We start from the raw sequence: 27,823 nt of genomic DNA, 5'->3' as shown, positions 1-27,823 counted from the left end.
TGTGCCCAACCAACCTTGGTTGGAATTTGATTTCCAACACCCGATACGGTTCCCTAAATGCTGTCAGAAATGATTCTTGAGTACAGAGCACAGAGTAAACCCTGACCCCCACAAACACCAGAGAGTATAGTCCCCACCAAATAAAACAGTACCAGGAAAAAGAAGTTCTGACTTGATCAATGCAGTTTGACCTGCCATAAGTGAACTGCTACATTTATATGCTAACTCTGAAAACCTTTAACTATACCTGATTCTTATAATACTGAACTTTTAAAACAGTATTCTAAAGTCACTATAGGACCAGAGAGATAGTATAGTAGGGAAAATATTTGCTTTGTAGTCAATAACTAGTGGCAGTTTGATTCCTGGCACTAGATATGGTCCCCTGAGCCCTTCAAGGAGTGATCCCAGAGCTTGGAGTAAGCCGTGAGCACTACTATGTGTAATCCCCCTATAAAAATGTGTAGTCCCTCCATAAAAATTTGTGCAGTTTTCTTTGTGAAAATCAGTTATACCCCCGGAAGCAACTCAAAAGCCCAAGAAATGAACAACACTTAGATCTACAAAGACTAGTGCTAACTGAAAACTCCTGTTACTTTGCACTGAGGTGGTTGCACAGCATCAGGGTAAACATGAGTGTATGATTCTGAATTTACATAATAGTAAGATTAGGTATGCAGAGTGAGGGGACCATCTCTACTTAGAAGTTAAGAGGTGGGCGGAGAGATAGCACAGCGGCGTTTGCCTTGCAAGCAGCAAGTAGCCGATCCAGGACCAAAGGTGGTTGGTTTGAATCCCGGTGTCCCATATGGTCCCCCATGCCTGCCAGGAGCTATTTCTGAGCAGACAGCCAGGAGTAACCCCTGAACAACGCCGGGTGTGGCCCAAAAACCAAAAAAAAAAAAAAAAAGTTAAGAGGTTAATCTTGATCTATTATGCTGCTCACACTATTTCTCTTAAGCATAAGGGGATCTCTTAAGAGGGTCATTTCATTCTTCCCAACAGTCCTATAGGAAGAATGTTCAGCAGATGATCCAGTGCCTGATCCGAAAGCTTGCTGCCCTCAGCCAGTATGAGGAGGTCTTGGCAAAAATCAGCTCCAATGCTACAGATCGGCTCACAGTTCTGAAGACCAAGCCACAGTCTATACAAAGGGACATCATCACTGTCTGCAGTGACCCTTACACGTTGGCACAACAGCTGACTCACATCGAGCTGGTAAGGCCATTGTTCAGATCCCCAGACTTGGTTTGCTTTGACAACCCCACATTATGGTAGTCAGCACTTACGTCATGGGGTGAATTAGAATAACTCAAATGAAAAATAATCTGTGAAAGAGTTGATCAAGTTTTGTTTGCACATTGGAATCTGAATGCTTCTATTTCTCCGGAATTCACTTTAAAAATAAGTGTTCAGCAAGACAGAAGCACAGAATTTGTTGACCTTCCTTATCTTCTCCTCTAATTCCTGCTCCCACTATCAGTGGAGTATTGACTAAGCAGAAATCTACTTCTCTTTAGACTTTAAAGTTGATGACAGTATTTTGGGTTAAGGGTTCACTTTACAAGCTATAAAACAGAAGAATCATAGTCCTCAAAATTTCAAAGTCCATAGAAGTGACAGTTCATATCTTTTCCTTTACTTTAATACTGCTTGTATTTGACCTGCTGGGTTTGTATTTCAGGAGAGACTCAACTATATTGGGCCAGAAGAATTTGTGCAAGCATTTGTGCAGAAGGACCCTTTGGACAATGACAAGGTAATCAGAGTCAGCCTTAAAATATGAGAAAAAATTCCTGGTGGTTGAAGAGATATTACTGAATGCACTTGCCTTGCATGTTGCTTAGCCCATTTCAGTCCTCAACAACCATAGATGGTCTCCCAAGTACTTCCAGGAATGATCTCTGAACACCGAGCCAGGAGTTAGATCTGAGTGCCTCCAGATGTGACAAATATTCCTCCGTCTTTGAGTTAGTAGATGGAGGAGATGAGTCAGAAATGAGAACTGTTTTATTTTAGATTTAAAAATCATAAGTGTTATTATTGTCTGGTTCTCAGTACTGTTCCTTAACCCAGGTTTCTGGATATCTCCATAATCTTTCCCCATCGCCCACTCTAAACCTCTTCTTCCTCCTTATTGGGAAATCTATTAAACAAGTAGATGCAGGCATTTGTGGTGATGGAGGTGTGAGATCAAAGAGTAATGGCTTTAGCCGATTAAGTCAGAAAGAAAATACAAGAGAATACTCTACTCATGACTCAGTGGCTGGAGTGAGGAGACAGGTCACACCTCCAAATCACTGGCAGGAAGGTTTTCACTGCTGGCTGTCCCCTTTAATGTATCATGAATCTCTCAGAACTCGTTTACTCCTCAGAGAAGCCCATATTTGAAGTAGATAATACTGGACATGTACTGCAAAATCAGTGCACACACATAAGAAAACAGTTTCTTGGTGATTTCTAGAAGCATGTTGAGCTGTTGGGCAAACACTGCATCACCCACTCATAAAAACCCCCTTTGGAGTAGGAGCAGCAGCAGCTGTTTTCCGGTCTTAGAACAGTTTCCCATCGTACAGGAAGTCAAGGTTGGGTTTTGCAATATAAGGCTAGTATATTTTTATGTTTGCTGCTTTTGAAAGGAAGGAAAGAGGGGTGTGATCAACCTCTTAAAACTTGGCCTTGAACTCAGAGATGAGCTGAACTCCTTTTAAATTATTCATATATATATATATATATATATATATATATATATATATATATATATATATATATGAGATTTCGTATGTATTTACTAAGATGTTGTTTTCAACAATTTCTGAAAATTTTTTCTTGTTCAAGAACAAATAATAAAACACTAAGTATTTCATTAATCTGTACCATTTAAATCATAAACTTTTATGGTATTTTGTTCCTACTTTCTTTTTTTATGATCACTTTATTTAAGAACTGCGGTTCATAATTAAGTTTCAATTGTAGAATGTATACCATCCTTCACCAGTGCATATTTCCTGGCATCAGTGTCCCCAGTTTTCCTCTCACTCTCCCTCACCTACCTCTGGGGCCAGCATTTTTTTTCTTTCTCTTTCATTTTGGATACTGTGGTTTGCAATATTGTTAATGCTGTGGTACCTACCATATCATTTTATCACTTTTCAGTACCCAGTTTTTGTTCAGGGCGATCAGTTTAAACTATCATTGGAGCTTTCTTTACCCCAAATGCACTCACCACTCTTTGCAGCAAGTGTCATACTATGGACTGGCCCTTGTGGCCTTCATCTCTATTGCCTCTGGATATTATTACTATACTATCTTTTTCCCCCTATATCCCACAAGTGAGTGAGATTATTGTGGTACATCTACACAATGAAATACTACTCATTGTTTGAAAAAAAAGAAGCTTTTTTATTTTCAACAGTGTCACCCTACTTAAGATCATGCTGGTTTTAAGGGCCAGAGAGATAGTACAGTGAGTAGGGTATTTGCCTCTCATGCAACAGAACCATATTTGATCCCTGACTTCCCATTTGGCTCCCTGATAGCACCATCTGTGATCTCTGAGTGCAGAGCCAAGAGCACCAAATTGTGCGACCTAAACAATTACAACAGCAGCAGCAACAACAACAACAAAACCAACAAGAAAAAAAAATCTTGAAAACGAAAAAAGACTGTGCTTGCTGTAGATTTGAGTTGCTTTCTCTTGGAAGACATTTCATTCCTTGTGACCTGAGCCTCTCAAACTTTGTTCTAATCTTAATATTAAAACCCTGCCCCCATAAAACCCATCTTATATCAGTTGCAATTCACATCTCATTGATCCAGATTGCTTCAAAATAGATCAAACTCCTTTTTTAAAGTTTCTAAGGCTACTTAGGGCAACTTATTGTCCTGAAAGGAAATCAAGAATGAATTCATCTCAGTTTGTTCCTGGACCATACAGCAGAGATTTCTCTTATTTGGCCCACTGTCTCCTTTTTAGAAAGAAAAAAATATAGTACTTGGCCAGAGCAATAATACAGCAGGTAAGGCACTTGCCTTGCATATGGCTGACCCAAGTTTAACCCCCAAGTACCTCATATGATTCCCTGTTGCAGGAGTAACTCCTGAGTGCAGAACAGGTATAACCCCTGAGCACTGCCAGGTGTGACACATAAAACTCTCTCTCTCCTCTCTTTCCTCTCTTTTCTCTCTTTCTTCTCTCTTCTCTCTCCTCTTTCTTCTCTCTCTCTCCTCTTTCTCTCATTTACTCAGCACCTCCTCAATTGAAACCTAGTTGTAACCAAGACTGCTATTCTTCCCCAAATAGCCAATCAGTCTCTAGGGTGATGATAGTATCACTTACTTGGGAGAGACTCTCTTAGAACTTCTGTTCTTTTCTTTCTTCACCTCTTTTCTCTTTCTCTCCTCTTCTCTCTTCTCTTCTCCTCCCCCCTCTCTTTCTCTCTCTCTCCCCAACTCCCAATATCCCAATGTATCAGGAGCTTTTTCTGTAAGGAAAGCCAATAATATTAGATTATTCGTGGTTTTCTCTCTTCCTCGCTCTCCCTCCTTCTCATCCTAGAATCTTTCCTCATCCATAATACGAAACTAACAACCTTTCCTGTGACAAAAAAGAAGAGCTCAACGTACTGTCTTTTGTTCTCTAGCTCATTTGCTCACTTTGCTCTCTCCATAGAGTTGCTACAATGAACGGAAGAAAACACGGAATTTGGAAGCTTATGTGGAGTGGTTTAATCGCCTCAGCTACTTGGTTGCTACAGAAATTTGCATGGTAAGAAAATGAATTTTCTCTGTCTCTTAGCTCGGTTTAGTTATAACTAATTTACCTTCATGGAACATTTGAATAATTGTCCCACTTTTTTTTTTTTTCATATAGCCTGTAAAGAAGAAGCACCGAGCAAGAATGATTGAGTATTTCATTGATGTAGCTCGAGAGTGTTTTAACATTGGCAACTTCAATTCCTTGATGGCAATAATCTGTGAGTTGATATGTATATACCCTTTAATTGTATATTTTCTGTTAGAGTGTGCTCTGAAAATCAGCATGTAATAGTATTGTTTTATTCATAAATATCATCTTTCTTCATCCTGAATTGTTTTAGAATGTTCAGAGTACTTTAAATAACTGAATTTGCACAAGTATGTGTGTAGATATTCTTCAATAAAGAATAATATATATTAATATTTAGTTCATTGCCGGACAGATAGAATGGAGGTAGGGTGTTTGCCTTGCATGCAGAAGAACGGTGGTTGGAATCTCACCATCCCATATGGTCCCTAGAGCCTGCCAGGAGCGATCTGAGCATAAAGCCAGGAGTTACCCCTGAGCACTGCTGGGTGTGACCCCAAAACAAAGTAAAAAACAACAAAAATTATCCTTTTTTGAATATTTGTAAATGAATGAACACAAGGTATCTGAAAAGCTTGTGAGGTGCTTACCTACATTAATTGCTTTGAGGTATTTGAACAGTTTATGTATCAAATAGATATATTTTGTCTGAGACTAAATGAGACAAATTCATGAGAGGGAACAGAGAAAGAGGAACATTTCCCAGTTGCCCTGACTCATAGTCCTTACCATTTGCAAACTTTCTTCTCATAATTTGTAAACTTCCCTCTCTATCTCCATGGAGATTTTAATACCTGACAGATGGTTCTTGCATTCATTCTGTTTACTAGGACATGTGTTAACAAAGAAACTTGGGATTTTCTCAATTTACACATGTTTCTTATTACAGTTATTAATAATAACTTCCATTTTATTTATTTATTTTTGAGCCACACTTGGTAGCACTCAGGGGTTATTCCTGCCTCTGTGCTCAGAAATTGCTCCTGGCAGGCTTGGGTGACCATATGAGATGCTGGGGATTGAACTAGGAGTGACTTATGTGATGAATAATGTTGTCTATAAGTGCTCAGTAAATATTTGCATATTTACCTGGCTCTTAAGAGTTAGTTATTTTGAAGCTTGAAAATCCCCAAACTAGGTTAATAATTTTGATCCTAATAAATACAATATTCATAAAAATTAATTTTTTATTTTTTGCTTTTTTTTTAAATTTGGGACAGTACATAATGGTGCTCAGTTACTTCTGGTTCTGAGTTGAGAATTTGTTCCCAGTCAAGCTCAGGTGACTTTGCAGTACTGATGATTAAATACAGGCCTCTTGTATGCAAAAGACCCTTTGAACTATGTCTCTGCCCTCCCTCCATTTTTTTATTCCATTTTCTTTTAATGTCATTTCCATTTTGCCTCGCCCATACTGGCTAACTATTAGTTCTTTTTCTGGGTCTATTTGTGATGATAAGGAATAGAAACTTTGTCTAAATCATACATCAAGGGGTTATAGTATAGGTAATAGACTAATTTTCCTCTTACACTTGATTACTTAATTTTCCACATAAGAAAATGGTAAGGTGTGTCATATCACAGGAAAAGTCTTTCTAACACTTAGAATGAACCAATTAAGAACCAGAATTTCTCGGGCTGGAGCGGTGCTGCAAGCAGTAGGGCGTTTGCCTTGTCTGCGCTAAGCTAGGACTGACTGCAGTTTGATCCCCGGCCGTCCCATGTCGTCCCCCAAGCGAGGAGCGATTTCTGAGCACATAGCCAGGAGTAACCCATGAGCGTCACCAGGTGTGGCCCCCAAAACCAAAAAGGAAAAAAGGAAAAACAAGAATTTCTATTAAGAATCCTAAAAACAGTGTTAGGAAGACAAATCACCCAATGACAACAAAAGACAAAATACTTGAAGAGAGACTTTAAGGCTACACAAATGGCCAATAGTACATAAAAGTTGTTTCACATCAATAGATACCAGAAATACCACTTAAAAGCATCATTTCACAGGGCTGGAGAGATAGCACAGCAGTAGGGGTTTGCCTACAGATCCCAGAGTTCAAATCCTGGAGTCCATATTGTCCCCCGTGCCTGCCAAGAGTGATTTCTGAGTGTAGAGCCTGGAGTAGCCCCTGAGCGCGTTGGGTGTGACCCAAAAACAAAGAACCAAAATGAAAAAATAAAGTATCATTTCACAGTCCAGAACAACGGAAAAAAAAATAGTATCTGATTAGCTGAGCCAGATGAAGATGAGTCTTTGGACAAGGTGGAGAGCGACACATTCTGCTGGGACTTAGAATGGCTGACTATTTAAGAAAATAAATAGGCATTTTTTCCAGAGGGTTAGCTTAAACTTGGTAGGGAGCATTTATTAGAAGTGTTAGGTTAGTATGAGCTGGAGCAATAGCACAGAGGGTAGGGCACTTGCCTTGCATAGCATCCAAGTTCAATCTTCAGCATCCCATGTGGTACCCTGAGTTCAGCCCTGAGTACCCCTGATATCACCAGTTGTAGCCCAAAAACAAACAAAAAGTATTAAGTTAAAATGGGTTTCTTGATGCTCTATTTCACTTTTTCTTTTTCTTCCTGTTTCACATGGGAAGCTGGCATGAACATGAGTCCAGTCTCTCGACTAAAAAAAACTTGGGCCAAAGTGAAGACTGCAAAGTTTGATGTTCTTGAGGTATGTAAATCTGACTTTCCTGTTGGAGAGGCATTTTACAGACAAATGTGGAATTCCTCTATGATCCTGAGTTTGCAAAGATAAGATCAGAGAAGTTCCTTTCTCCTTAGTATTTCAGGGAAAGAACAGGTGTTGGAATTGGAGGGGAGGGGAAATAAATCAAGTTGGAAACTCGCTTTTTTCCTAGAGAGAGGTGTCGTTTTGGGGTTTAATGAACTAGGAAAAAAATGTGAACTGTTAGTCATTTTACATTATATACCAGAATGGATGCTGAGTGCTGACAGTTGAGAATTCTATTTTATTGTGGGCTTATTGATTTCATGTCCTCTCAGAGTTACAGGAGATGGGTTTCCTCTCCTCATAGAAATACTCTTTTGCGAACCTTTCAGCAAATATAACTAATCTATGAAAAAGTTTTTCTAATCAAATTTTGGGAGGGTAAAACATAAAGGCCTTAATTTGTGTCTGAATCATACTCATGCCATTATCTCCTTGATGTCTTTGTACTTTGAATTTACCATCTTAAGAGCTACTTTATAAAAATCACCTCTAGGATTTAATTGGTAATAAAATTAGTAGTGCATTTTCCTTGCACTAGGCCAGCCCAGCTTCAATCCCCATCATTCCTGTGATCTGCCAAGCCTACCTCGAGTGATCCCTTAGTGCGGGGCCAGAAGTAAGCCCCAAGCACTGCTGGGTAGGCCCCCCCCCAATTTTTTTCAAATGAAAATTTTTGTTTTTCAGATTCCTTCCATATTGGGAGCTAGGATTGAACGCTTTATAGGATGCTGTACTTACGTTGTCAATTTTTTTTTCCTTTTTAAAAGAGAGTATAGTTTAATTATTTGTAAATGATTTGTTACAAGATGTAAAGAGCACTTTCTCTGCCAGTTGTCAGATTACTGTACGTGGCTAAACATCAACTGATCTGTTAACATTCACATGAAACCAGAACATTTTTCTTGTGTTGATGTTTGACTCTGTTATCAGTTTTAGATCTGGTTTTTAACAGGTAACCTGGAAAGAATTTGGTTTGGGTTTAATATTATCAAAATTGACATCAGCATAAAATAAATAATATGAACCTCAGAGAAGAAAATATGTTTATGGTTGCGTATGTGACAAAGTGACAGATCACAGCCCTTAAAGAATTCCCTAATTTTGGGTCAGAATAGCATAGTGGATAGGGTGCTTCCATACACAGCTGACTTGGATTTAACCCCCAATATCCCATATGGTCTCGTAGCCCTGCCAGAAATGATCCTTGAGCATAGAGCCAGGAATAAGCCCTTAGCACTGCCAGGTGTGACAGCAAAACAAGCCAAAAAAAAAGTTACCTAACTTAATTTACAGCTTCATGTGAACCTAAAAGTGTGTGTTTGTAAATTTTTTATTGGTGAGAAGTAGTTAATACTCTCCTCTTTTTGTCCACAGCATCAAATGGACCCTTCAAGTAATTTCTACAATTATCGAACAGCTCTGCGTGGGGCAGCACAGAGGTCTTTGACTGCTCATAGTAGCAGGGAGAAGGTATGTGCTTAAGGGAGAATCATAAATGGTGTAGATGCTTTCCGATTTGCTGAAATGCAATGTATACTACCACACTGAGCTTCTTTGACCTGTTTAGACACTGTAGAATTGAGTCATTTGCAATCCAGGGCGAGTTGGCCTATGGAAAGGGAGAGGTGGTTTGATGTAGGACTTTGAAGGTATGTGTTAATCTGTGATTGCAGTATTTACATGAATGTTTTGTGCTGTGTTTTAGTTGTGCATTAAACAGTAAATTAAGTCATTTGCTAAGGTGACTAATAGCCTGAGTGAATAATTAAGTTTAATGGAAAATATACATTTAAGTTCTACAGAAGGTAGCTAATTTTATGCAACCTTTCTCTTCCAGAGTAACCTTAACTCCTGTGATTAAGTCATTTATTTTCAGAACGTGGGTTAGTTGCTGTGGCATGAGGCTTGCTGTTACTAATTGAATATGTGGGTGTCAGGAAAAATTACAGGCACGATGTCTGAGAAATTAATGTTCCTACTTACCTCCTTTACCCTGAAACTATTTAATGTGATGTTGAATCAACCATACTCTTAATTCTGGGTTCTTTCTTGGCCCAGTTCAAGGCCTACTTACTTTTGCAAGAAAGATAAGCTTGTTGATTTGACATTTAGAGATCCTGTGATCTGAGAAGTAGATACAGGCTGTTTACAATTTTTTTTTTTTTGCTTAGTTTCTACCCATCTTTCTTTTTTGTTTGTTTTTTGGGCCACACCCAGTAATGCTCAGGGATTACTCCTGGCTTTTGTGCTCAGAAGTTGCTCCTGGCTTGGGGGACAATATGGGACGCCAGGGGTCCGTTCTAGGCTAGCGATGGCAAGGCAGACACCTTACCTCTAGCGCCACCATGCTGGCCCCTCTATTCATCTTTTAACTTAAAGTATGTCTTCATTAAAGAAAAGATCAGGATATCTCACTTTTCAACAAAAACTTCTAATCTAAAATAGAAGCAATGTGAAGATAAACCCCACCAATTAAAGATGGCATTGGTTCTTAACAAAGTCTAAAATATCACTTTAAATTATCATTGAGAGATACTGTGAATATATTAATTTTATAAAAAATATTTGGAGATGGAGGTGTTCACCCATATCTGGCTGTACTTAGGGATTACTCCTGGCTCTTACTCCCTCCTTGTGGTGTTTAGAGGACTCAAGATGTGGATATTAGAGGTGGAACTGGGATCAGATATATGCAAGTCAAGCCCCTTGCCTGCCATCCCATCTGTCTAGCTGCAGCATTAACTTTTATCAATGAAGATACATGGTTGGAGAGAGGTTGAAGAAGAGATGGCCATATTGATTTAGTTTATAATGTATCCATTTTTACATTTTACTTCCCAATACTAGTGTGACTGGATTGACAGATAAAGCTCATTGGAAATGGAGGGGTTATTTGGTTTGCTTGCTTTTTAAATTTTGATAGCAACTTGTAGCATGGGAGGGTCCCAGCCCCTGAAGTGTATGGTTCTGCTACAGGTGATGTTTACAGTCTCTCATACTTCCTTTCATGTGGCATGCCATGTCCTTCCACATCTCTACAATGGTGGTTCTCAACCCTTTCCCCACTATGGCCCTTTCTGACCTGGTTTGCTTTCTGTGAAATATCCCATCCTACCACTAATTTACCTTCTTGTCTCATGCCATACCTGTCCCCCATACTCTTAGTTTACATGATTTTCACCTGTGGCCCTATGGTGTCCAATTAAGAGATGCTGTTGTACAGACCCTTAAAGAACTGGATGCACTTGGATTAAATAGCTCACAGAAATGCATTTCTTTTTTTTTGTTTGTTTTGTTTTTGGGCCACACCCTGCGTGCTCAGGGGTTACTCCTGGCTGTCTGCTCAGAAATAACTCCTGGCAGGCACGGGGGACCATATGGAACACTGGGATTCGAACCAACCACCTTAGGTCCTGGATCTGCTGCTTGCAAGGCAAACACCGCTGTGCTATCTCTCCAGGCCCAGAAATGCATTTCTTAACAGGGAACTGCACCATTGGCTACATTTACCCTAACCCTAACTGGTCCCTTTCTGAGATCTCACTGAATATTTTACTTGTGGGATTCTGTAGCTTTATTCCAAAAGAAAACTTCTAAGTTTATAATATATTCGTCTGCTTTGGTTTTATTTTTTAGCCAGTTCTATGTGAACATATGAATTGCACTCTAGTTAATAAAGTTAAATTATCACCATGTAAAAATAAAAACAAGTCCTTATGTTTTATAATTGGTCTCAAAGGCTAAGACTGAAAACATTTTCTGGGTAATAGCAATCTTTTAGTCAAGACAAATAGGTCTATTTTTCTGATTTTGAAGTGACGATTCTCTTTAAGTAATTTCATATGTTAAAACCTTCCTGGTTGGAGAGATAGTACAATGGCTAAAGTAATTGCCTTGCTCAAGGCAAGGTTCAATCCCCAGTACCATTTGGTTTCTTGAGTGCTGCTGAAGATGGCCCAAAACCAAAAACAGCAACAATAAAAATTTCCAGGAAGTTTAACTAAAGAACTTGAATCTTTATTCTATGAAACTTCAACTTACATGTGATTAAGGTGCTACTTTAGTGGGGCCACATCCAGGACCAAATTAAATATGTTTTCTAAAATCTAAAGTGATTTGGGAGATGGTAAGGAGGCAGGTACCACAGCAAACAGTCCTCTGAGCTTATTTCTGACTCTTCACTTAATGATCACAACTAACTGGCCTCAGGAGACCATATGTGGTGACAGAAATAAAACCCAGGTTGGCCTCATGCAAAGCAAGTGCTCTACCAACTGTATTACCTCTCTCTGCCTTTTAATAAAAATGTTGTTTCCTCTGAGAAGGCATGAAACAAACACTTAATTTGCTTGAGTTTTAAAAGAACATTTCCTTTGCTCCATGACCAGTAAAGACTTAAGTTCAATTGGTCACTAAAGTAATCTTTAAATAGCTTTCTTTTCCTCATATGGGTGCTCAAATCCAGGTTTTTAACTATCTCTCATTTGACTATATGGTTTTAAATTCTTGTACCACTTTAGCTTGTTTGTCAGAACTTGTTCTCATTAGCATTCATTCTTAGGTATGGCAATACTAATGTCTTGTAGGGTTAGTTGCTGGGTTTCTGAATTATGAATATTTTTAAAGGAAATTAGAAAGCATTACTCTACAAGTTATCCTATTGGGGCCAGAGTGTCAGTAGAGCAGGTAAGATGCTTGCTTTGCATATTGCAAACCCAAGTTTAATCCAGACACTCCATCTGGTATGATTCCTGAATGCAGAGCCAGCAGTAAGTCCTAAACATCACTGAGTGTGGCACATATACAATACACACATGCATAAAATAGAAGTTCTCCTATTAAAGATATTAGTGGCAAATATCTTAAAAATTAAACTTGTGCTTTCTACTAGTAATGACCTGTATATTCACTTCAGTTCATGGGAATCTAAAGTCCTTATAATTTCCTGTTATTTACTATACTGAGTTTGTATAGGGACCTGCCAATTTGAAACGTGGATGAATAAAGCAGTTTAAAAAAAACTTTGGGGCCGGAGAGATAGCATGGAGGTAGTGTGTTTGCCTTGAATGCAGAAGGATGGTGGTTCAAATCCCAGCATCCCATATGGTCCCCTGTGCATGCTAGGAGCAATTTCTGAGTGTAGAGCCAGGAGTAACCCCTGAGCACTGCCAGGTGTGACCCCAAAACCAAAATAAATAAATAAATAAATAAATAAAACCTCTTTCTTTTTTACTGTGAACATTAGCAACAAAGCTATAAAGCATTTTTTGTTGTTGTTGATGTTGTTGTTTTTGGGCCACTCTCAGCATGCCCAGTGCTTACTCCTGGCTCTGTGGTCACGGGTCACTTCTGATAGGTTCTAGAATCATATAGAGTGCTAAGAATAGAACCTGATCAGTTGCTTGCAAGGCAAGAGCCCTACCTTCTATTCTATCACTTCATCCAGAAGGGAAACTGTTGATTTCTAATTTCTTGGAAGTGATTTAGATCATTCATAGATCATCCTACCAGCATCACAAATCAAAGGTCACATAAGGAGCATATTCTCTGCAACCCAAGTAAAGACACATAACATGATCTTAGGAAAAACTTAAATATTGCTGAGAGAGTAAATGAGCAGGACTCCATGAATCTTATAGTTCAGTACTACACAATAGAGCACAGAAATAAAACTTCTTAAAAACTGGTATAATATATACATTATATCTTGCCCATATTTTAATATCCTTCCCCCAGAAGCTTATAATAATGTATCTTTATTATATTTTAGGTCTGTCAATAATAAATGTCCCCATTATGGAACTCTTAATTCATTCCTTACCATAAGTCATGAGGTAGTTATCATTTTAAATAGGTAAATGTAGAGATTACCAAGTTTTTCTTTTAAGGGCTTGATCGTAATTATTACAAACTTTTAAGGTCATACATTCTCATTACCACTACTGAACTCTAGAGTAACAATGCAAAGGCAGACATAGGCAATATATAGATAAATAGAGAGCTTTTTCCAATGAATTTGTATGGCCAGTCATTTAAATTTTATATTTTTTTCATAGTCACAAAATAATAACTTTGGGGTATCACACCAAACAAACAGGTGTGCACTCTATTAGATGCTCAGAATTGAACCTGGGTCAACTCTTTGTATGGCAAGCTCCTTACCTGCTACACTATTTCTCTGTCCCCCCGCCCCAATACTATTTTGGTATTTTTCAAGACAATAAAATGCATAAAATATGTCGCTCATTGGCCAGAGAAAATATGTAGCTGGAGTCCTGGTTGTCTTGCAGACTATTGTTTGCAGAATCTTTGCTTATGCTATAATATAACTACATTGGATAGCCAGAGTTTATATAGGTTTCTGACAGAGTCTAAGAGATACCAAAGGCCAAAGGCTAGCTAGCACTTTACAAAATAATTCTTTACAGAAGAATCTGGGTTCAAATGTACTTTTATCATTCATTGGTAATGTTTTTGTTGAGTTCTAAAGTATTAATAAATTCTATTTACACTTAAAGTAGAGGTAATAATTCAGTGTTAGAGATTTTCACAATCAATAGCAAGTGAGTATGAGTATATTCGAAGGGGTTTTCAAAAACAAAGATTTACTGTGGTTATTTTTAGAGATCAAGGGAACAAAATAATCAAAGCTTTATTTTAAAAGTTATTTAAGAGGAAAAGATGAATTTCTTTTTAGGTTTGAAAATTGACAGTAATATTTTTGTACTTGAGCCAAAAAATGTATGTTTTCTAGACCTACCATTTATTTAGTTTACATATATTATATGAGTCATAAGCTTAGAAATACTTCAAAGACCAGTTCTTGGCTAAAATGTGGGACTGATATTTATATTTGAGTGCTTAGTTGCATTGTAGCAAATTTAGAATCTGTAATTTGAAAACAATAAATAGAAGTAACTCTCCAGCTTAGTTCTTGATCCATTATGGGCATAGTTGCATTTTAAGATGTTTATTTATTTAGGATTTGGGGCCACAGCTGGCTGCGTTCAGTGTATACTCCTGACTCTGCTCATTGATCACTCTTGCTGTACTCAAAGGACTATCTATGGTACCAGAGAGGTCAATGACATGCAAGGCAGAAAGCATTCTAACTCCTGCACTATCTCTCTGAGCCTGGAATATTTTTAAGACATTATTATTTTAGGTTAATAAATACAAAATAATGTCTTCAAACAAGGATCTTAGTCAGAAAGGTCTTGCTAAAGAAGGCTCATTGTTTTTAAACAATCATTCCATTTTAATTTGCACATTTATATTCCTCCTTCACTGGGGCTTCTCTGACATGTTGTGCAAGCTGCTTCTTTGGTAATTTCCCATGAGAACAGGTACTAGCTTGTTCTGTCACAGGACAGGCAAGTTTGTGCAATAGGAAGTCGGTAGCAGCTTTTACTTAAAACCTGAGCTCTCACATTATCATGAGCAGTATCTTCCAAGGTGAAATGAAATGACCATGTGATATGGAAGTTTAACCTTTCACTTAAGTGTAGAAATATATAGGCTAGAGTTATACAGATCCTAGCAGGGACATGGCTACCCATCTTAAAACCTTGGTTCCAACTGTTCCAAGATTTTCTTGTGTTCATCTGTAACTAAATAGAAAGCAAGTTTGGTTCTAGTTTTCCTTTTTATTATAGCTGGAACTTCATTATTATTTGATGTGCAGTTTTATTTGAAAAAAAAAAAAACAGTAAAGTCTGCAGGGATGCCATGAAGCCAGCCATTTCCCAATGTCACTTGTCATTGTCATATTTTGCTTCTTTGCCATGCAGAAGCTTTTTAGTTTGATGTAGTCCCATTTGTTTATATTACATGCTAAAGTTCTTGCCATTGGTGCTCCATTCTCAAAGACCTTTTTGATATATAGGTCTTCGAGTGTTCTGCCTATTTTATTCTCGATAAACTTTATAGATTCGGGTCTGATTTCAAGGTCTTTGATCCATTTTGAGTTGACTTTTGTATAAGGGGTGAGATATGGGTCGATTTTCACTTTCTTACATGTGGTTTTCCAGTTGTACCAACACCATTTGTTGAATAGGCTTTCTTTGTTCCATTTCAGATTCTTGTCTCTTTTATCAAATATTAGTTGGCTGTATATCTGGGGGTTTATGTCAGGGAATTCTGTTCTGACCCACTGGTCTGAGGTCCTGTCTCTGTTCCAGTACCATGCTGTTTTAATTACTATGGCTTTATAGTATAGTTTCAAGTTAGGTAAGGAGATGCCTCCCAGCTTCTTGTTTTTCAATATGTGTTTGGCTATCCTGGGTCTTTTGTGGTTCCAGATAAATTTTGTGATTGATTGTTCTATTTCTTTAAAGAATTGTGTCTGGATTTGGATAGGGATTGCATTAAATCTATATAAAAGTTTGGGTAAGATAGTCATTTTGACTATGTTAATTCTACCTATCCATGAGCATGGGATGTTCTTCCATTTCTTTAGATCGTCTTCAATTTCTTTCTGAAGTGTTTTGAAGTTTTCCTGGTATAGGTCTTTCACTTCTCTTGTAAGGTTGATTCCTAGATACTTGATATTTTTTGATACTATCTTGAATGGAATTGTATTTTTAATCTCTCTCTCCTCAACTTCATTGTTTGTATATAGAAATGCTACTGTCTTTTGTGTATTTACTTTGTATCCAGCCACTTTGCTGTATTGGTTGATTGTTTCTAGGAGTTTTACTGTGGACTCTTTAGGGTTTTTGATGTAGATCATCATATCGTCGGCAAATAGAGATAGCTTGTGTTCCTCTTTCCCTACTTGAATTCCTTTGATTCCCTTCTCTTGTCGGATTGCTATTGCTAGGACTTCTAAAGTTATATTGAATAAGAGTGGAGAGAGTGGACAGCCTTGTCTAGTTCCTGACCTTAGTGGGAATGCTTCTAGTTTCTCGCCGTTAAGTATAATGTTGGCTATAGGCTTTTCATATATAGCTGTAACTATCTTGAGGAAGGTTCCTTCTAATCCTATTTTGCTGAGTGTCTTTAGCATGAAAGGATGTTGGATTTTGTCAAACGCCTTCTCTGCGTCAATTGATATGATCATGTGGTTTTGGTCTTTCATGTTGTTGATGTGATGTATCATATTGATTGATTTGCGTATGTTGAACCAACCTTGCATTCCTGGTATGAATCCCACTTGGTCGTGATGAATGATCTTTTTGATGAAGTGTTGGATTCGGTTTGCTAAGATTTTGTTGAGAATTTTTGCATCTATGTTCATTAGTGAGATTGGTCTGTAGTTTTCTTTCTTAGTGGTGTCTTTGCCTTCTTTGGGAATGAGTGTGATATTAGCCTCATAAAAGGAGTTGGGGAGGATTCCTGTTTTTTCTATGGTTTGGAAAAGCCTATGGAAAAGTGGTAGTAAGTCTTCTTGAAATGTTTGATAGAATTCACCTGTAAATCCATCTGGGCCTGGGCTTTTGTTCTTAGGGAGTTTTTTAATTACATCTTCAATTTCCTCTGAGGTGATTGGACTGTTTAGACTTTCTAGATCTTCCTTTTCCAGCTTTGGAAGAGGGTGTTTGTCCAAGAATCTGTCGATTTCTACTGGGTTCTCTAGCCTAGTTGAGTATAGTTGTTCATAATATGATCTCATGATATGTTGTATTTCATGGGGTTCTGTTGTAATCTCACCCCTTTCGTTTGTGATCCTACTGATTTGGGTGTTTTCCCTCTTTTTTTTTGGTGAGTTTTGCCAATGGTTTGTCTATCTTGTTTATTTTTTCGAAAAACCAACTCCTGGTCTCATTGATTTTTTGTATTGTTTTCTTAGTTTCGATGTTGTTTATTTCTGCTCTGGTTTTTATTATTTCTTGCCTTCTGGTTGTGGTTGGATTTCTCTGTTGCTGTTGCTCCAATTCTTTGAGGTGATCTTTTAAACTGTTGGTTTTGTTATTTTCCTGTTTCTTGACATAGGCCTGTATTGCTATGAGTTTCCCCCTAATTACTGCTTTTGCTGTGTCCCATAAATTTTGACATGTTGTCTCTTCATTGTCATTTGTCTCAAGGAATCTTTTTATTTCTTCCTTGAGTTGTTCTTTGATCCAGGTGTTGTTGAGCAGCATGTTATTTAATCTCCAGGTATTAGTTTTTCTCCATTGATTCTTCTTGATATCAATTTTAACCTCTGTTGCATAGTGATCTGAAAGGGTACTTCTAATGATCCTTACCTTTGTGGTCTTATATAGGTTGGCTTTGTATCCCAAGACATGGTCTATTCTGGAGAAGGTTCCATGTGGGCTTGAGAAGAATGTGTATTCTGCTTTCTGGGGATGGAGGGCTCTATATAAGTCTATCAGCCCTAAATCTTCTAATTTTTCATTTAGAGCTCTTATTTCTTTGCTATTTTTCTGTTTGGTGGATCTGTCCAGTGGTGATAGTGGAGTATTCAGGTCCCCTACTATTATCACATTTCCCTTCATGTGTTTCTCCAGGTTTGCCAGTAGTTGCCTCACATATTTTGCTGACTCTAGATTAGGTGCGTATATATTGACCAGGGTTAGTGTTTCTTGATCTAATGTTCCCCTGATCAGTAAGTAGTGACCCTCTTTGTCTCTGATCACTTTCTTGAGGTTGAATACAATTTGATCTGATATAAGAATTGCTGTCCCTGCTCTTTTTTGTTTTCCATTGGCCTGGATGATTACTTTCCATCCTTTTATTCTAAGCCTGTGCTTATCCTGTAACTGTAGGTGTGTTTCTTGTGGACAGCAGAAGTCCGGTTTATTTTTCCTAACCCAGTTCTCTACTATGTGTCTTTTGATTGGAGAGTTTAGTCCGTTTACATTTAGGGAAATTATTGATAGAGAGGACTGTTGTGCAGTTGTATTGTGTGGGGTGGTTGTTGTTACAATCGGGGGTTTGGATTGTGTAATTCGTCTCTGAGTAAATCGCTTAGTATCGGCTTAGTTTGCACAAATAGTTCAAGTTCGTTCATATTTGAGAATGTTTTTAGTCTGCCCTCCCATATGAATGATAGTTTTGCTGGGTATTGGACCCTGGGTTGGAAATTTCTTTCATTCAGTCGTTTAAATATGTCATTCCACTGTCTTCTTGCTTGAATTATTTCAAATGGGAGATCTGGTTTGATTCTTATGTCTTTTCCTTTGTACTTGAGGTTTTTTTTCTCCCTTATTGCTTTCAGGAGTTCCTCTTTCTCTTTGTTTTTTGCCATTTGGATTATTATGTGTCTTGGTGTGGGTTTATTAGGGTCTATTTTATTAGGGACTCTCTTGACTTCCTGGATTTGTCCTGAATTGTCTTTCCAGAGGGTGGGAAAGTTCTCTGTTATTATCTCCCTGACTACCTGTTCTTCCCCCTTCCCTATTTCCTCCCCTTCTGGTATACCTACAATTCTTAGATTGTTTCTTTTGTCTTTATTCATTAGATATTGGACTTTTCCTTCCAGTGCTTTGCCTTTTATTTCTTTGTTGGTTTCTTGATCATTTTTTGATTGCAGTTTTCCTTCGAGTTCTTCGATGTGCTTCTCCAACTCTGTGTTTCTGCTTGTAAGGCTTGTTACTTTGTCTTTTAAATCCTTCACTTCTTTTTGTATGGAATCTCTCATGTTCTTTGACATTTCTTCTTTAATTTGGCTGATTCTTTCATCCATGGCTTTCTTATACTCGGTTGCTAGGGTTTCTTTCATCTGTTTTAGTAATTCTTGCATTTCCTTCCTCATGACCGCTTTTAGGTCTTCTTCCCATGGATCTGTGCGTTTTGGTGGACTTGGAAATTTAATAGGGTTTGTCATGTTGTCTCCAGATATTAGGGATTTCCTTGATTTACGCATAATTCTTTGTATTTAATGGTGTGTTTTGGAGTGCTGTGGCTTCTAATTTCGGCCTGCTTTGGTCCCCTTCCTGAAGGTGATTCTAGAGGATGCTGTTGGGTGGGCTTGTTGAACCTGGCTCTTTCTCCTCCCCTTTGCTACCTAGAGTTCGGCCCTCCTGCAGTGGGTATTATTGCTTTTCTACTCCTTATTTCTGTCGGCGGTGCAGTTCCACTCCTGGCCACACTGGTTGCTGGCGCTATTGAGCCTAGCTCCCAATCCCCCCTCCTTTCTCTGGGAGTCAATGGAGCTCTGCCCCCTCCAAGTTTCCCTTGAAGGAGTTCCCTCAGTCCGACCCTTCAGGCTCTGCCCTCGCCCTTGGGGAGTCCCTGGTCCACTCCAGGGTCCAGGGGGGTGGACTGCCCTAGGTCACCTGCGAGTCCAGAAGGCTGGCCCTATCTCCCCCCGTCTATTTGGGTTGCTCAAGTTGCCGTTCCAGGTGCCCACCTGGGGGAAGGGACTTGCCCAAATCACTCTCGCAGGCGCTCGTGGTCCCTGGGATGTGCTGGGCTAGGCTCCCGCGTGAGGCAGCAGGGACTCACCCAGGCCTCCCAGGCTGGCGTCTGGGGTCTCCGGGGGATGTGGTGGGCTAGGCGCCCGCGTGAAGGAGCAGGGACCCGCACAGGCCTCCCGGGCCGGCGTCTGGGGTCTCCGGGGGATGTGGCGGGCTAGGCGCCCGTGTGAAAGGGCAAGGACCCGCGCAGGCCTCCCGGGCCGGCGTCTGGAGTCTCCGCGGGATGTGGCGGGCTAGGCGCCCTTGTAAAGGAGCAGGGACCCGCGCAGGCCTCCCGGGCCGGCGTCTGGGGTCTCCGGGGGATGTGGCGGGCTAGGCGCCCGTGTGAAAGGGCAAGGACCCGCGCAGGCCTCTCGGGCCGGCGTCTGGGGTCTCCGCGGGATGTGGCAGGCTAGGCACCCGTGTGAAAGGGCAAGGACCCGCGCAGGCCTCTCGGGCCGGCGTCTGGGGTCTCCGCGGGATGTGGCGGGCTAGGCGCCCGTGTGAAAGGGCAAGGACCCGCGCAGGCCTCCCGGGCCGGTGTCTGGAGTCTCCGCGGGATGTGGCGGGCTAGGCACCCTTGTAAAGGAGCAGGGACCCGCGCAGGCCTCTCGGGCCGGTGTCTGGGGTCTCCGCGGGATGTGGCGGGCTAGGCGCCCGTGCAAAGGACAGGGACCCGCGCAGGCCTTTCGGGCCGGCGTCTGGGGTCTCCGGGGGATGTGCCCAGCTAGGCTCCCGCGTGAGGCAGGAGGGACTCACCCAGGCCTCCCGGGCCGGCGTCTGGGGTCTCCCCATATTTTGCTTCTTAATAACATTTGCATCTTACACAGAATTCAGAAAGGGAGGAAACTACTATAAAATGCATTATTCACTGTGACCCAATTTGTAACCCAGCATTAATGTTGTTTACTTATGTGTCTCTTATGTTGCTTGTATCTTTCTTGTGTCTCTTAATATGAATCTACGGCTTCTGTTTTGCCTAAATCAACCAGAATCTTTTTTTTTTCCCTAGATTGTGATACCATTCTTCAGTCTTTTAATTAAAGATATTTATTTTCTCAATGAGGGCTGTGCCAACCGCCTTCCAAATGGACATGTCAACTTTGAGGTAAGGGTGATCTTCAGATATGTGAGTTCTAGAGTAGGGCATGCTTCAGCCATGATTACAGGCCAAAGGCTTATTTTTAAAGTTCTATTTAAAATTTTTGTTTTTTATTTTTGTGCCACACTTGACTGTAGTTGGGGTTACTCTGTACTCTGCTCAGGAATCACTCCTTGGAGTGATAAATGACTATATGCAGTGACAAGAGAAGGCAAAGAAACTTCCCCATTGTTCAACATCTCTGGCATAATTTTTAAATTTCTAGAACCGGCTTTTCATTTTCCCTCCTACTTTGTCAGAAGTTAGCATAATAGTAAAATAAACTATTTGTTCAATAATAATTATAGCAATACTGTTTTTCAAGGCCCTTGAATGAATTTCTCCTGTAACTACCAAGGATACGTATTGTTTGTTAAATTAAGAAAAGAATGTCATTCAGAGGTTTGAAGTCAGGAGGAAACAACAAATGATTTGCATCTTTCAAGATCACGTTTTTTGTAATGACAGCACTTAACTTTTATTTTTTCATCTTTTCTAGAAATTTTGGGAGCTGGCTAAACAAGTGAGTGAATTCATGACTTGGAAACAAGTGGAGTGCCCATTTGAGAGAGACAGGAAGATCCTGCAGTATCTTCTCACAATGCCAGTCTTCAGTGAAGATGGTGAGGAGTTGGACTGCCCCCTCTTCCCAGATCTGCCTATAAGAAACAAGTGTGCTAAGGCTTGGTGGTGCCTTACTTAGTGTAAAGTCTAGCTTCTGATCTAGTTCATCTTAGATTTTTTTGTTGCATAGAAAGCAGTATGATTTAACACTAAAGAATTTGAATGAGGCACTTACATTTGTTTTCTTTTATAATGATGATTACTTTATTTAAGCACCGTGGTTGCAAAACTTTTTATGATTAATTTTCAGTCATACAGTTTATACCACCCTTCACCAGTGCACGATTCCTGAATCAGTGTCCCCAGTTTCCCTCCACCCTTCCCCTTGCCTGCCTCTTAGCAGACATATTCTCTCTCTCTCTCTCTCCTCTCTCTCTCTCTCTCTCTCTGTCTCCCTTTTTTCCTCCCTCCTTCTTCATTTTATTCCCTACTTTTTGACACTGTGATTTGCACTACTATTAATGAAGGGATATGTACCATGCATATCACTTTATCTCCTTTTAGCACCTTGTTTTTGTCCAGAGTGATCAGTTCCAACTCTTCTTGTCAAAGTTATCATAGTAGTCTCTTCTCTGCCCTAACTGCACTGACCCATTATTTGTAGCAAACTTCCTACCATGGGCTGGTCCTCCTGACCCTCATCTCTGTTGTCTTGGATATTGTTACCATACTATCTTTTTATCTTTTTTATAGCTCACATATGAGTGAGATTATTCTGTCTCTCTCTATCCCTCTGACTAATTTCACTCAGCATAATCTCCATATCCATTCATGTATAAACAAATTTCATAACTTCATTTTTTCCTAACAGCTGCATAGCATTCCATTGTGTAGATGTACCACAATTTTTTGAGCTACTCATTTGTTATAGGGCACTTGGGTTGTTTCCATATTCTGGCTATTGTAAATAGTGATGTGACAAACATAGACATGCAGACAGCTTCACAGCATATTGTTTTTGGGTTTCTAGTGCATATCCCTAGAATTGTATTGTATTCCTAGAATAGTATTGTTGCTGGTTTATATGGAAGCTCAATTTCTAGTTTTTTAAGGAATATCCATATTGTTTTTTAAAAAGGCTGGACCAATCTACATTTCCATCAGCAATGAATGGAGAGTCTCTTTCTCCCCACATCCACACCAGCACTGGTTATTCTTGTTCATTTTGATGTGGAGGCACTAACATTTTAAGCAAAAGGCAAAAATAGTATATTTACACATTTATTATAATATTAGACTTACAGTACTTTGAACACAGAGGAAATTATTGAATGAAAGAATAACCCCTGCTGAATCATCTCCATTTTAGTGGAGAATACAGTTGTTGTGTGGTATATTAATTGACACTCAAAGCAAAAATCAATTCCTTGTCAAATCCTTGTTAGAAAAAGTATTGGAAAATTTTGTCCTATGATAGCACTAGGGAATTTAAGGCAGAAATAGTGATTGTGTTTAGAAGAAAGAAGACCATCTGAGAGTTTAAGTTTGTAACAGTCTTAAAGATTTATTCTGTTGTAACCTATTCTTATTATAACCTAATACTATAAAAATCAAAAGCATTCGTTAACAGCTTTTTAAGCACTACATGATAGTGTTTGTGAAAGTGACTGAAGCACATCTAAATTATAATGATTTTTTCTAGAGTGAATCAAATTGCTTTTAAGCTCTAAATATTAACTTTTGGAAGAAGGTTCTTTTTTAATTTAAAAATAGAGAATAAATATTAGAATGAAAGAAATCTGGTCCACAATAGGACTTTTTTTTTGAACCTGTTGAAGTTTTTGGTTTTGATTTAGAGCTACACCCCAGAAGTGATCAGTGGTTATTTCTGTCAGGTTCAGTGGACCATATGGTATGCCAGGGATGGAACGTGGATTGACTGTGTACAAGGCAAGCATCCTACCTGCTATGCCATTGCCATAGTCCCTCTATTAAAGTTGTTTTTTTTTTAAATAAAGCCTACCAGGGGCTGGAGCAGTGGTGCAAGAGGTGAGGCACCTGCCTTGCCCACGTTAGCCTAGGATGGACCGTGGTTCTATCCCCTGGCGTCTCATATGGTCCTCCAAGCTAGGTGCGATTTCTGAGTGCATAGTCAGGAGTAACCCCTGAGCATCACCAGGTATGACCCAAAAACAAAAGCAAAAAAAGTCAGGTCTACTAGGAAAGGCTCTCCCTCATTTTTTCTTTGTAAAGACACCAGGTAAATGTGCCTTTGTGTAGTTGCATTTGTAAGCCTTTCCACCTCACAGATGGGTTCAGCTCATGAAGTGCCTTTTTGCCTAGAGGTTCATGGATTTTTACTGATATGGGACTTAAGCTTTTTGACCATAATTTGATATTTTAAGAGTGTGTTTTGCTGTAGTTTGGGCTCAGCGGAGATGCATCATGGCCTCAGCACTAATGCATTTTTACTTTTCTTTGATTATAGCTCTCTACTTGGCTTCCTATGAGAGTGAAGGACCTGAAAATCATATAGAGAAAGACAGATGGAAGTCCTTAAGGTGGGTCGTGTTGCTTCTCCTTTTGTGAAATATCTAAATATGAGAGATTATCTTCTTATTTCTGAAAATTTTCTGTCTACAGTACCTTATGCTTATTAACTACAATTTTTGTGGCTTCGAATCCTCATTGCCATCATTTAGTTTTATTGCCTTTAATTTTTAATGTTGGCAGATATATAACAATTATGTGCAACCTCCTATTACTTCATGGAATGAGAAATTGAAATTACCCCATGGTAAAATGAACACAGACTCATTTTCTTCATCTAGTAGATAAGAAGTCCAGACTGTGTGTCTGCTTAGTCCTAATTCTAAAATTGTATTTGATATGAGATAACAGAAAACTAAGTACTACTTGGATTATTTCAGGGTATAACTTGACTCAATCTTGGTCAACCTGTAGCAGAAGGCAGAAGAAGTTTAGCCTTTGAACATAATCTACAATCATTCCAAGTTAAGCAGTTTTATAATCTATTAGCATTTTCAGAAATAACTATCATGATAGGAAAATATATTTTAGCCACTTGGGATATTTTAATAATCAGAAGATGCCATATATTTAGTAATAATATAATTATAGTGATATCATCTGTTCTATTATATGACTTAGGGACACATTCTTCTTTTGTGCCAAGACTAACAGGAACATTTTCTCTTCTTCCCGAAATTACTTAGGAGTCTTATGCTTAATATTAGGTTAGGTTCATGAACCAGCATTCCTAAGATATACTTGCTTTTGTGTGATTTTGTTGAAAATGATATTTTTCATTAGATATTTTAGTAGAAGGGATGAGGTGCAGAGGCAATGGAATTCTTATTTTTCATGCTGAATAAGTATATGAGGATGATGGATAAGGACTGTGGATGTTTCTTGTTTCCCAATAACAGATACATAAAGAAAGGGGGAAAGAAGCTTGAAATCATGAGCCCTTACCTTAAAAGGCTTTGTGGGCTAATGCCAAGTTCTAATTATCTGAAATGTGTCTACCATGTCACAAAATATAAAGTTGAATTTTTAATTTTATATTACTCTATTGGTATTAAAGGCTATTTATTGTTCTCCTTAATAAGGTTCACTTTAAACATGTGCCTAAGAGTATGCATTCTACTGGATAAGAGATTTATAAATATGCCTTCAATTGTCTATTTATGAAGGACTTAACTTTTTATGATTTTCCACTCTATTCATCCCTCATTTCTGTTTCTCAAAAGCATTTAAGATGATCCTAATATACATCTTAATACTAATGATAATTTAAAAATGAAAGGTGAGTAGATATATATTGTCTACGTATGATGATACTTGGTATCTACACTACTTGTGAAATGCAGACATATTAAAACAATCCAGATTTACCACATATTTTTTTTCTAGTTGTTATACATTTTTGACTTATGTTTTCCCTTTTTGGGGGTGTATTATTCTTTTATTTTATATTTATATTGAACATAGTTGGCTGAGGGGTTTGTTACCTGAAGAACTAAAACCAAAGCTAAAGATTGAATTACATAATCTCTGTAGATATCTGTATGAATTACATAATCTCTGTAGATATCTGTATATACGATATATGCAGTATATGATAGGTTTACCATTGGATTAAAATGTGTGATGAAAGACTGTAGTGCAGAATTTGGAAATGTAAAGTACAAAAAAAAGGGAGATTTTACTGGCTTAAATTCAGACAGGAACTCATTGTTCGTTGACATCACTGATTGTGCCCACTGATGGTGATTCATGATAATGACTCTTGATACAATAGTTCATTGAAGACTAAGCAGTGGAATGAGCAGGATTAGTGTATAAGCAAACGTGTGTATAGACACAATAAAGGTGTATTTTCTGGTTTTAAAGATGTATTTCCACGCTAAAACCATTTTGAAGAGACTTCACAAAACAAACCTTTCTTTGATCCTGGATTAAGCCTTACTTTGCCTTTTCCAAGGCCCACTCTAGTCCTTACTCGCCTGCTCATCCCTCCCATCTCCCCTGTGTTCATCCTCAGGCTTTCTCCCCTTTTACAGACCAGGTGTTTTCTAGAGTGTCCATCTATCTTCTCTCACCTTAGAAAGCCCCTTTGAGGCCAGGCCCAGGGCTTCCCCTCATGTCACCTAAAGCTGTGGACACATGTTCGGCAATGGTTAAGGAATATATGACGGTACACTACTACAGATGTTGGCTAGGGCAGCACCACCACACACAAGAAGAACATAGCCTTGATAATTGTAAGCTGATCTCTGTCTAGTAGATACTACATTTGATTATTCTAGAATATTAGTACTTACCTGAAAAATATGTACATATAGTTATACATACATATATATATACATACATATATATATATATATACACACAGGTTAGCTTTGAAGGCAACAGATGCTTTTACATATGCTTTTTTTATATAAATGCTTTTTCAGCTATGCATTGAGTCACTCTTCGGATACTTAAATTCAGAAAAGGCCATGACAAATACATTTACACCACAAAACTTACCCTGTTCTTGCCCTGTTCCCTGTCACTACTATGTATCTGCTCTCAGTGATCATAGCAAGTGAAAATGGATTTATGTATTTACCGAGTAGACACATCTATGGTAAGACTAGACTGTATATCTAAGTTTATATTACTGTAATGCATTTATTTGTGTTTTTTTTATCAAAAATGCTCAAGATACAAATTTACTGCTAAAACCTTGGCCATGTGGATCCATGAATAAGTATACCTTTTAAGTGGCCAATTCTGCTACCTACAAAACAGGAATCTTACAGCTTTTTTTTTCTTGTATAAACTATTAACATTGACTTTTAAACAATAGAAAGACAACAGTAATAATTTTTGGATCATAACTGGAGGCATCTGCTACATTCTCACATAATTTTCTTCCTTACTACTCAGGTCGACCCTTTTGGGTAGAGTTTAACGGAATGCAACATCCCTGGACTTTGGAAGGACTCATCTTTGTTTTCTGGCTTCTTCAGAAAAGCCTGAAGTCCCTACAAGAAAGCCTCACTCAAGAGCAGCTGGAGGACTGGTTTCCCAAAGCGGACAGATTGACTCTGATTTTGTGAGACTGAAATGTTCACTGAAGACACTTGAGAAAGAATCCTCAGAAGGTCCCAACTCTGTGTATGATTCATCTCCTGGAATTTCCAAGTGAATCACAGCTCTGCACCTGGATGGAGTTTCTTTTGTGTGTGTGTGCGCGTGCGCACATGCACGCAGATTTTTTTTTTAAGTTATTATTATTTGGTTGAACATTTGCTGCTAATGGGACTTGTCCAGCTGAGTGCTGGCCCTGAGGAAGCCCAAGTTTCTTTGTTAATTTAAATAAGAAGAAGGGGAAGGGGAAATCCCTTCGCTTAGCTCCCCAACCTCAGCTCCATCCTCTTGCCAGGAAGGGTCACTAGACTGGAACTGTTTCCTTTGTGTGTGCTGTGTCGTGAATCTCCCTTTTCCGACAAGGTTTTGAGTTGGCTGCTGGTTAGCAAACTCCTTTTTACCCACATAAGTTATTTAATATAATGATGAAGCTCAACACTGTGGTAGGAAAATAGCCACTAGGGGAAAAAAAAATGCAGAGTCTGTGGTATGTATGTGTGGGGGGTAGGGGCTGCTTAACAGTCTTGAAGGTCTTT

At 38.9% G+C, this 27,823-nt stretch overlaps 1 protein-coding gene and 1 non-coding gene across 4 annotated transcripts in view; one reads left to right on the top strand and one right to left on the bottom strand.

Annotated features, from left to right (window-relative positions):
* The window catches only part of RASGEF1B (RasGEF domain family member 1B), a 672,276-nt gene extending 645,013 nt beyond the window's left edge, over positions 1–27,263 (top strand). For all 3 annotated transcript variants that reach the window (XM_049790253.1, XM_049790255.1, XM_049790254.1), the window contains 10 exons: positions 1,006–1,218; positions 1,685–1,759; positions 4,673–4,768; positions 4,874–4,976; positions 7,441–7,520; positions 8,955–9,050; positions 20,934–21,029; positions 21,562–21,685; positions 24,115–24,187; positions 27,084–27,263. In XM_049790253.1, coding sequence (XP_049646210.1) covers positions 1,006–1,218; positions 1,685–1,759; positions 4,673–4,768; positions 4,874–4,976; positions 7,441–7,520; positions 8,955–9,050; positions 20,934–21,029; positions 21,562–21,685; positions 24,115–24,187; positions 27,084–27,108 — 981 coding nt within the window. In that variant the 3' untranslated portion in view covers positions 27,109–27,263. The remainder of the gene's footprint in view (positions 1–1,005; positions 1,219–1,684; positions 1,760–4,672; positions 4,769–4,873; positions 4,977–7,440; positions 7,521–8,954; positions 9,051–20,933; positions 21,030–21,561; positions 21,686–24,114; positions 24,188–27,083) is intronic.
* Positions 11,887–12,011, bottom strand: LOC126032780 (small nucleolar RNA SNORA27). The gene has a single exon (XR_007503978.1). It is a non-coding gene; the product is annotated as a small nucleolar RNA SNORA27 (small nucleolar RNA).
* Positions 27,264–27,823: the final 560 nt, after the last annotated feature.

This window comes from Suncus etruscus, chromosome 16 (genome assembly GCF_024139225.1).
Source record: "Suncus etruscus isolate mSunEtr1 chromosome 16, mSunEtr1.pri.cur, whole genome shotgun sequence".
Classification (NCBI taxonomy): domain Eukaryota; kingdom Metazoa; phylum Chordata; class Mammalia; order Eulipotyphla; family Soricidae; genus Suncus; species Suncus etruscus.
Note: the sequence above shows the minus strand (reverse complement) of the source record. Positions and strands in the feature narration are given on the sequence as shown.